General features: G+C 39.8%; 1 protein-coding gene across 3 annotated transcripts in view; it reads left to right on the forward strand.

Annotated features, from left to right (window-relative positions):
* The window catches only part of abca3b (ATP-binding cassette, sub-family A (ABC1), member 3b), a 32,283-nt gene extending 22,831 nt beyond the window's left edge, over positions 1-9,452 (forward strand). For all 3 annotated transcript variants that reach the window (XM_040124273.1, XM_040124274.1, XM_040124275.1), the window contains 11 exons: positions 2,358-2,562; positions 2,721-2,940; positions 4,033-4,191; positions 4,784-4,956; positions 5,253-5,387; positions 5,550-5,744; positions 5,891-6,078; positions 6,189-6,359; positions 6,897-7,093; positions 7,384-7,457; positions 8,121-9,452. In XM_040124273.1, the coding sequence (XP_039980207.1) occupies positions 2,358-2,562; positions 2,721-2,940; positions 4,033-4,191; positions 4,784-4,956; positions 5,253-5,387; positions 5,550-5,744; positions 5,891-6,078; positions 6,189-6,359; positions 6,897-7,093; positions 7,384-7,457; positions 8,121-8,252 (1,849 nt within the window). In that variant the 3' untranslated portion in view covers positions 8,253-9,452. The remainder of the gene's footprint in view (positions 1-2,357; positions 2,563-2,720; positions 2,941-4,032; positions 4,192-4,783; positions 4,957-5,252; positions 5,388-5,549; positions 5,745-5,890; positions 6,079-6,188; positions 6,360-6,896; positions 7,094-7,383; positions 7,458-8,120) is intronic.
* Positions 9,453-11,300: the final 1,848 nt, after the last annotated feature.

An 11,300-nucleotide genomic window follows, 5' to 3' on the forward strand; every position in this document is an offset into this window, starting at 1 on the left:
AACACAGGAAAAACTAAATTTCCTATCCTCTCTACTTCTGACTATCATGACCTTACTGATTTTGGCATTACCGTGAGCACACCTTCAGTAGTAGCTGCCGCCCAGCGCTATATGGGCTAAAAAAATTACCAGGTCATCGGCATACATAAGATGATTGATAGCTGTATACTGGCTGTCTTGCTTCCAACAAGCCTGTCCCACGGCCATTCCGTTGTTTTGATAAGTCATCCATATACACATTGAACAAAACAGGACACTGAATTCCACCTTGGCGTACACCATTATTTACATGAAACGGAGCAGACATAACATTTCTCCATTTAACCTGCATTGTCTAATGGGCATACCAGAAGACTAGTACTCTAAGTATATACTTGGAACACCTAGCAAACAATTTCAGAAATAATTCTTCATGATTAATTCTGTCAAAGGACTTGGATGCATCAATGAAAGGCTTCCATATTTAGCAACTATTTCCTTTTGAGCACAAATAAACATATGTGCCAGTGCCATGTTTTCTTTTAAAGCCAAACTGATTATAAGCGGTAAGGACAAATATTTCCAACCGTGTTCGCAGGATTCTTTTCAGCACTTTATAAATAGCACTTTAATACTAGCAAGGGCAAAAGGTTTATAATTATCCATGCTATTTAGTTTACCGGACTTGTCCTTAATGACAGGCACTAACAATAGAGAGGGGATAGAATCTGGAAGGACATCATGAACCATAAAACCAGTAAATCATATGGTAAGCAGAGGACAAAGCCTATGACTGACATTCTTTAGGCGTTCTGCAGTAATATGATCCATATGACAAGCTTTGTTGTCATCTAGCAATAACATGGCGTCATAAATCATACGACTTGACTACCATGTTGTCAGAAAGAACAACATTTTCAACTACAACTACCTTTAACACAGTGGAATAAATTATAACTATGCTAAGGCCACACCTCAGATATTTTGTCTGGACCACGTGCATCCTTATTGTTGGATGGTAAGGAAGTAGTACAGTTATTAATGACTCTGATCTCTTTCCCAAAATGATAATGGTTATTATTCTGCTGCTTCCTGGCTAGTGAATCAGCTCTCATATATTCTTTTGTCCCTTAATAAAACGAAGAGCATATTTAAATCTTGCATTGGTAAGTTTTTTTTGTTTTGTTTTTTTTTATGTTCAAACAATGACCCCTGTCTAGGCCTTCCTGATTCTGCCCAGAGTTTAAAAGCATCTCTGGCTAAAGCATGTTGCTCAGCAACAAAATCTTTCCATCCAGGTTTAATGTTATACACCTTGTTCTTATGTTTACAAAAGGTCTTACTAGAACCATTAAGAGCTGTCACAGTATTGCCATACATGGCACATAGTTCAGTACCATGATGTGGGTTTTTACAGTTCATAATAAAACACATTAGAGCAACCCTAAGCAGTTTAATATTATTTAACAAATAGTCAGTTACAGTGGATGATCTGTTAATTTCTTCCTTACTTGGAATTTGTACAGTCCAGCTCCCCTGTATTAACATCATTATCAGTAATGGCCAGCACAGGTATATTCTCAACATTTAAAGAGATAACAATTGGTATATGATCAGAGGAGGCCATCCCATAGTATATCTCTACGGTATATTATCCAGAGAGGCATGAGTATCTGCTGTACATATACAATGATCAGTCCCAGAGGTTGTATGCCAAGCTTCACTAGTATAAGTAAAACTCTTATCAGGCAGGAACATTTTGCTGGATAAACTTAAAAGGTAATAATATGTCAAGTTGTGTTCAGAACATGTTTCTATTTTCACTTCAGTGGCCAAAAAAATCACATAGCGCAGGTATTAAGTTCTGTATTATTTATGATTATTAGTATTTATTAGTCTTTCTGCTAGTTATTCGTGCTAGATTATAGTTGAACCAGCAGTAAGGATTTGAACAGGTGGAGATCAAAGTAATGGAGGAAAATGAAAGAGAGTGTGATTCTGCAAGAGAGGAGTCATGTATTTTACAGTGTATATAGACACTCAGTTGGCAGTTTATTAGGTACACCTAGCTAAAACTAATGCAGTCTAATACAGCAGTCCTGCAATAAATGCTACTTTTATAACAGTTATAATGTTCAGTTTGTGTTGAAACAATATCATTAAAAACTGAACATTATTTATTGCAGGACTGTTGTATTAGACTGCATTAGTTTTAGCAAGGTGTACCTAATAAACTGATTGTACACTTATGTCACTCTTTTTATCTCAATACTCTTCTTTTGTGGAGTTTTTCTTTAAATTCCTCCTGTCATCAACCCTTTTTCACCTCCTCCTATCTTTTCTGTCGTGACCCTCTTAACTTGTCTTTCCTTCTGTAGGGGTAAGACCGGCTTTGCCATCGCCATCAACCTGATGTACGGTATGGCCTCCCTGTCCAGCACCTTTGCCCTGCTGCTTGTTACAGAGTCCTCTATTAAGTCCAAGCATGTGCAGCAGGTCAGCGGCGTCTACTTGTCAAACTTCTGGTTTTCAGCCCTGCTGTGGGACCTGGTCAACTTCCTGCTGCCCTGTCTCCTCATGTTGGTGAGTAGGGCATCTGATATTACTTGTGGGGATTAGGATACTGAGGCTGGCTAATTAGAGACTGACAAGAGTGGTCTGATTTGTCCAGGCTAAAAATACAGTATGCACAGAACTGATGTATGAATTGCACACTCTCATGTCTTATTTTTTGGTCTCAGGTGGTATTCCAGGCGTTTGGAGTCAAGGCTTTTGTACAGGATAACCACCTGGTAGATGTGTTACTGTTACTGCTGCTCTATGGCTGGGCTGTTGTGCCTCTTATGTACCTACTCAGCTTTTTCTTCTCCACTGCTGCTACTGCCTACACTCGCCTCACCATCTTCAACATGATCTCTGGCACGGCCACCTTTCTGGCTGTCACCATCATGACCATCCCAGGTGAGAGGAGTGCTGGCTTCCAGCATTGGTAGATACTGGTTAAGTGTCTCAAATTACCATACTGGGCAGAATGTAAGAATTGGCTGATTATAAGGCAACCACGCCTTTTCAGACAGCTGTTTTGGAGATAAGGAGAACCTTTGAGACAATTCCTAAGTAAGTTTCCCCGAGATACTACTAGTCAAAACAATATGAATGTCCCGATCATTGTGTAGCTTGTTCAAATACCTTCTCAGGTGCAGCTAGTTCTTCTGCTCTCCTATCTGACATTAGATTCTGTGATATTGGTCATTCTTGGCTGCTTGAAAGATTATTTGGCTCCCAGTCCTTTTCTGCAGTAAAGACAGTTGGAGATGCTTCAAGTCGTTGATACTCATCAGGCATGTACTTTTTCTGTTGCAGCAAAACAAAATTCCATGTGGGCTGACTAGCTCGAAAAGTGCTAAAAGACGATAAGTCTAAAAGACACACTATAAACAGACTTGGAGTAAGACGCCAGCCTTGCAACCTCAGACAACCCATAACAGTGCAGTACCCTATAGGCACTGCTAATCTGATGTTGTGGATGTGTAATGTCTAGTCCTCATTTATAATAGGACCCTCACTTTTTCAAATGTAATTTCCATTAAAAAAAATTTGGTCTTATACTTGGACCAATATGTTATGTGCTAGATTTGAGGGTTTGGAAAGTCAAACAGTGTTTGTGTTTTGCATCTTGTGTGCATGGGGAAACAACACTTGCACATCCCTGCAGAGATACGGGTTCAGTTCCTGGCATCAGTGCTTCTTTTAGCTGTTACCCTCTTCAAATATGATATGCGTTATACAGTATGTGGGTGGGAAGTCAGTGAGGAATTGTAGTGAATCCTACCGGTTGATTTTGGAGCCTGTGTGAAGAGGAGTGAGTTTTTGAAAATGAAACTGAGGAGAGTTGTGGCTGTGGCTGTGGCTGTGGCTCCACAGGTTACGATGGAAAAAAATCAGGAGCAAAACGGGGCAAATGTATATTAAAAAAAAAAACTTTAAAAGAAAACAAAAAAATACTTTCCTTGTCATCCCTGTTGACTGCTTCCACATGAATTCTTTCTCCAGAGTTGAACTTACAGGACCTGTCGCACTTACTGGATAAGGTGTTCCTGATTTTCCCAAACTACTGCCTTGGAATGTCCTTCAGCCAGTTCTACCAGAACTACGAATTCATCTCATTTTGTACCTCCAGTTCTATCAGCCAGGCAGTCTGCAAGTACCTAAGTAAGTACTGCTTAAACGTATCCTCAGAGCATAATAAAGCCATTTCTTTTGCCATAGAGCTTTGTTGTATGCTTGTACGCATTATGACGATGAGTCATGATGCGGGTGGCAGTATTACAAGTGTATTGAATGGACGATTGTGATTGAATAATGTTATTTCCCATAAATAAAGAACATTGCTTTTGGTTTTTACCAGTTTTTTTAACAAAGAACACCCAGATCAAGCAGAACTGGAGCAAACCGATTTTGAAACTTTGTTTTCACTTGGATTTTATGTCCTCACGCGTTCATAAAGTTGTTGTGTTTTCTGCTGCAAGTTTACTGCAGTAAACAAGGTCTTTTGACAAGAACAGCTAAACACCATTAAAAACCCATTAAACTGCACGCACTGTTTAAACTGCAAATTTTATTTTTGTGATCCATTTTCAACCCAGATTTTTTGAATCTTTTTTTTTTTTTTTTTTTAAATCCTACTTTCCCCTGTTTTCTGTATGTTACCAAAACACAAACTCATTTCCCAGCTTTTTGTGTGAAGTCTGCATGCTTATGCTCTTAATTTACTGGACATAGCTTAGTGTTTCTCTGGTTTTAGATATCACATACCAGCCAAACTACTTCTCAATGTCGGAGCCCGGTGTGGGACGCTTCCTTGTGGCCTTTTCAGTTCAGGGAGTGGTCTTCATTATTCTGCTGTTTGTCATCGAGCTGCAGTGTGTCCGCACTCTCTGGCGACTCCTAACCTCCCTGGGTAGAGGACGCAAACAGGTATTAGTGAACAGTGTTTGTTTTTTTGTTTTTGTTTTGTTTTTTAATTACAAAACTGCAAAGAAGCCAAATCATCTGTCTGCTAAGTGCAAGTGCATCTGTTAACTACAAAATGCGCTGAAACTACATACACCAGACAAATTCATAGTAAGTGATCTGGATCTACCCCAAAATTGAATGGGTTGCTGCCAAAAGATGACATGTGACATCATCTGAAAGCCCTTGTAACTGTGAGGTGGGGGCAATGTCTTATTTTTTACATTTTCATCTTACTCTATGGTGTGTTTATGTATCAGTTACCTCTAATAGAGGATGCAGCGCTCCTCCCAGAGGACAGAGATGTGGCCGAAGAGAGGAAGAGGGTCCTGGAGTGCCAGCCGATAGTAGAGTCTATGGTCGGGAGCCCCCTCATACTGCAGGAGCTCAGCAAGGTATGTAGCACAGGAGTTTTCTCATTCTCTGCAAAGGTCTGAATGTTTTTTGAAACACTGAGACAGAGTGCCTCAATGTTGAAATGTGGATGACTCTAGGGGTGTGTGTCCCCGTGAGATATGACAAGGTGTTACGCACCAACTGTTATCTCACCTTCTCAGGTGTATAGCAGCGGGGCAAATCTTTTGGCTGTGGACAGGCTTTCTCTAGCCGTGGGAAAAGGGGAGTGTTTTGGCCTCCTGGGCTTCAATGGAGCAGGGAAGACCACAACTTTTAAGATGCTGACAGGTGATGAGAGTGTTACCTCCGGGGACGCTTACATTGATGGATACAGCATCTTGAGGGACATTAAGAAGGTAAGAGTTCGGGGTATATACACATTCAAGGATAAATCGACTTCAGAAGTACAACGTTTTGATTTTAATTTACTGATTCTTCAGTGTAGCGCCCCACTGCTTTCAAAACACAGATTTGAATGGGAACATTCATCTCTGCATTGCAGGTGCAGCAGCGCATTGGTTACTGTCCTCAGTTTGACGCCATATTGGACCATATGACAGGAAGAGAAACTCTGAGTATGTATGCCCGGCTCAGAGGAATACCAGAGAGGTATGTGTCTGGCTGCGTGGAGAATGTCCTGAGGTCGCTGCTGCTGGAGCCTCATGCAGATAAACTGGTCCGCAGCTACAGGTAGGTAGACAGAAGGAAAAATCTGAGCTATTTTGCCATGAGCTTTGAGCCACACAGTGCACACATTAGCCTGGATAATGATCGATTTTGTCACCATCAAACATGTGCAGTGGTGGTAACAAGCGGAAGCTGAGTGCAGGCATGGCCCTGATTGGTGGGCCTCCGGTCATCTTCCTGGATGAACCTTCAACTGGGATGGACCCTGTGGCCAGAAGGCTGCTGTGGGATGCTGTTACACGCACACGGGAGTCTGGCAAGGCCATAATCATCACTTCTCATAGGTGAGATTTATAGTGTGTATTTGGTGTCAGCAGTGGCCAAGTACTGCGTTTAAGTTTATGACAGTTTTGAGGTACTTGTATTTTACTTGACTATTTTCATTTTCTACTATTTTTACTTCTACTATTTCAGAATGAAATATTGTATTTCTTACCCCACTACATTTAGCTATAGTTACCAGTTACTGTATAAATTCATATTATGCATACAAAACACATGATGAGCTTAGAAAATATGACGCATTATTATAGATGAAACTACCCAACAGTATATAAAGTAGTTAAAAGGATTACTTCCACCGCCTACAATGGTAAAATGCTGTTTACTTAAGTACGCCTTTTACGTGAAATTGAGTATTTTTACAATGTGATACTGTTTTATTTTACTTACCTAAAATATTTCCTATTAATTAAAATATTTTTTTCCACTTGGTGGATATCAGTTAAAAAAGTTAAATTGCTACACCTTGATATATGAAAAGCAAAAGGAGTGAAGATGCTCACACCTCTGCCTGTCTCCCTTATGTGTTCCCTCAACAGTATGGAGGAGTGTGAGGCCCTGTGTACCAGGCTGGCAGTGATGGTCAACGGTCAGATCAAATGCCTCGGGAGTCCCCAACACCTGAAGAGCAAGTTTGGCAGTGGCTACACCCTGCTGGCTAAAGTGCACATAGAGACCGAGCTTGAGGACAGCGACCTGCAGCTATTTAAAGACTTCATTGAAAGCACCTTTCCAGGTCAGAGGCACAGACTTAACATTCATTGTAACATTTACAATGATAAATATAACGATAACTATAAGAGCTTTAACTCAGTCAGAGTAAATGGAAAAGTATATGTTTATTGTACAATACAACAGAACAAAATGTATAATTGTAGTGGCACCTACATGTACAGTTATCATGCTACGATTATCATTCAAAATGACGACATTAACCAGTTGAGGGTCTTTTGATGTCAAAGTGATATATTACTGTAAGAGAGTGGCAAGGCAGATCTAACAATGTGACTTTTCCTCCCACCACAGGAAGTCAACTAAAGGATGAACACCAGGGAATGGTGCATTATCATTTGACTGACAAAACACTGACCTGGGCCCAGGTACTGTAAAACATCTGCACATCAAAAAGCTCCCACAGTTTGCTCAAGATTAAAATACAGAAAAAATCCATCACCGCACTTGTGCCGTGTTCGTGCTTCCTCTAGTCACTAGAGGAAATAGAGGAATATAGGAAATTGACCGGTCCCACTAGAGTCTAGTGGACAAAATAATACACAGCAAATTTTGATTACCTGAGCTATTATTTTATAGCTTCAGCAAAAAAGGCATTTAGCCAGTAATAGTGTCCTTGTCCCCGTTATTTAGTCAAGTCTCCACCTAAACATGTTTTTCATCTTGATGAGTTGAGAATGAGGATTTTTAAAACCACCACTAACACTAGAAGTTTAACATGAATGGCAAAAGTAGGCAATCTCTAACTAATGTTGACCAGCGTTGTTTGAACGGTGCGTAATTTGACGTGCTCTCAGTAATGGTATGGTAGTACAATGGTTTTTATATACTCCAAAGTGCCACAAACAACACTTAAAAGCTAGAAATGTGCATGGCAAAACATATACAGCAGCTACGTGCACACAGGTATTTGTATTTCCATTGTTCAGAAGATGCATATTGTAGCTTTGAACTGCACTCGTGGCAGAAAGCCTTGGGTAACACCAGAGATGCGTTCACGTCTCTCTCTGTCACCCTCCCCTCCCACCCAGGTGTTTGGTACTTTGGAGGCAGCCAAGGAGAAGTACCACATTGAAGACTACTGTGTGAGCCAGATATCACTGGAGCAGGTGTTCCTCAGCTTTGCCCAGTTCCAGCACTGCACAGACAGTTGGAGGAAATAGGTGGAGTAAGGAGTCCGCCCGTCCATTGTCCATTTTCTACAGTGTGTGTGTGTGTGTGTACGTGTATAGGACCTGTGTATATGGACTCGTCTTGGTTACACGGCAGTTATGTACAGAGCGCAGTTTATCTCCAGGTCCATTTTTACCCTGACCAACAACACACAGAAACACACACACACACTCACACACACACACACACACACACACACACACACACACATGCTGGGCCAGTCCCCAAACATAAATTTCAGCATTTCTACTACTGTATCCCGTTGATGTGTCTTTGTTAGGTCATTCATGCCGTTGTTGTTGTTGTTGTTGTGTGATAAGAAAGTAGGAAGATTGGGATTATGACAAGTGGGGACGTTGTTTATACCAAGTAATGAACTGCACCTTTTAGTGAGGTCCAAGACAGTGACACCACTCATTAGATACTACCACTCCTGTGACTTGTGTGTCACAGGGTTGTTTGTGTGAGCGCAGCTTGTCTTTTTGTTATTTATGATTTTATTTTATGACTTGATAATGTTTGCAAGAAATTGTACTTTGTTTTGTTGAGCATCAATCATCACAAGAGATAAACCACTCTCTATTTGATATGTTTATGAAATTGTTGCACACCTTTGCGCCGAATCTAACTATGGAAGGTTCTTGTTTCTTTACATTGCCCTATACAAAATGTTGTTGACAGATGTTAATAATGTGGCTTGTTCATGGTCCTAAAACCACTTACTCATTCAGACCAGAGCAGAACTTTTATTCTTTTAAAGACTGTTTTTGGTTTATTAACGAATGCATGCATAAAATACGACTTAACCGAGCGCATGATTCTGGGAACAGTGGAAGACCGTCCTTTTTGCTTAGGATTAATCCTCAGAGTACATTTAGTCCAGTCTGAGTACATTTAGTAAGCATCCATTGCTCAGCTCTTACGAACCAATGATTCTATTTTTGCTGCCAAACAAGTTAAAGCAACAGTTTATATCCAGCCATTACAGTGTACGTGCAAGCTGTTTAGAACGAATCATTGTGTGACGCCGGTGCTGCTGTTGCAGTAAAACAGCAGGTCTTGACTTCTAATTGTATCACACTGCATATGATTGAATTGAACCTACAACAGTAAGACTGCAATGACCTTTGTGGTGTTTTTGAACATTTTTTTTCTTTTTTCTTTTTTTTTTTTTTTCCTGCAGCTTTGCATTTCATATGGTACACTGTGTGTGTGTGTTTGTGTGTGTACGTGTGTTTGTGTGTGTAAACGTGTGTTTGTGTGTGAAAATGTCTGTTTGTGTGTGAGAGAGGAAGAGAGAGTACGACAACACATTGTTTCTGAGTTCATCGAGACTATACAAAAACAGTGCTGATAGTCCTTAAATATATTAAAACCAACAGATTGTTATTGTGCAGTGGACAAACCTTACTGCTGTGTCATCTTTAACGTAGAGCTGCTGCTTTGGGAAACGTCAGGAAATGCAATAAAAAGGCCCAACAGGGGTATGGATGGTAAAACTTGACACAGTCCTCTGCATACAAATAGATGCCTTGTTTTGAGGAAGAATGATCTGTGCAGTCTGTTCCTCTTTCGTTAAGCTCAGAACAAACCCATTTATCACATTCCCAAAGCCCTGTTTGGTCTTTAAAGAACTTGTAAAAAAAGATGTGTGTATGCTGTAGGAATATTATGAATGACATTTTAAGCTTTAAAAAAATTCGCACACATTTTGACGAGAAGGAAATTCTCATTTCCCGCCTGTCGTCTGTGTGAAAGATCGATGTTATAATCTGAGATGAATTAGTAATCAGATCAACTCCTGTGAGCAGATTCCTACTCTCGAAAAATCACCCTGGCTTCACAGAAGTGAGATGAATGTATTTACTGTCTTACATGAAAACAAAAAGGACTCACATTAATCAACTTCATTAACAGCTATGATTTACAGCACTTTCTTCATGTTCAACGGATGTGTGTGGGGGGGGGAGTAGAGACTGACATTCCAGAAAGACAGTGATATGTGGCCTATTGGCCTTTAAAGGATTTAAACTCTTAATTTTGACTTCTGTTAAACTTGTTTGTGTATTTGCACAATTCATGCCTCATTACATGTATGACTTGAATCAACTGCAATGTTGGATATGTAGTTAGAGAAAAATGTAAAGGTTTGCACTGCTGATATTAAAAGATTGAGTTATGCTGAAATGCAATGTATCATAATTAAAAAGGGAAATTACATCATTGTAATTGTGTACTGTACTCTACCATGGAACTGACCTTGTCAACTGTATATGTATCGCTCTTCTTTTTAAATTAAATTATGCTCTATGCAAATGGAAGCAAACATCAGTGTCTGGTCTCATTTTTCCAGCAGCTAACACATGACACTTTTCCTGAATCAAATTTACATGCAGAGTTGCCACCACGTTTTCTTTTATGTTTTTTTTTTTTTTTTTTTTTTTAAGTGATCCCACCATTAAGCTGAAAATATACTTACTTACATAAAAGCAGATTTCAAAGCTAAAACCTGACAATTAACCACACTGAATCAACAGCAGTATTAGCATCTTATGCTCCTGAGAGCCACTAATCCACCAAACTGAGCTGTTTTTCCGGTGTTGTCACTCTTGAAAACAGAGAGGAACCCCACCCCCCCAGAAACTTGCGTAGCTCTGTTTCTCAAAGATGCCTGGTTTAAGTGCAAGATAATATATATATATTTTTTAATCTCAATTTTTGCAGTAATTTAGCCCTGGTAGGATGTAGCACAGTGGGACCAACCATCCCCAGAATTAATCAAAATATATAATCAAATTAATACTCTCGGTTTGAACTCCCCACAGCTCATAAACATAAACAACCTGTGATAAGGTATTGATTATATTAATAAGGCCATTTAGGTTGGGTACTATTATGTGTACACATGCTGCAGCTTGAAGACACCTGAAACCTAAACACACCTGTGTACTAGTCTATAGCAGAACACTGGCATCTGTCAGGAAAATTTCTAACCAATAATACAGGTCAACCACGTTTTAATCTGCAATTAGCTGTAC

The sequence above is a fragment of the Xiphias gladius genome, chromosome 3 (genome assembly GCF_016859285.1).
Source record: "Xiphias gladius isolate SHS-SW01 ecotype Sanya breed wild chromosome 3, ASM1685928v1, whole genome shotgun sequence".
NCBI classification, from domain to species: domain Eukaryota; kingdom Metazoa; phylum Chordata; class Actinopteri; order Istiophoriformes; family Xiphiidae; genus Xiphias; species Xiphias gladius.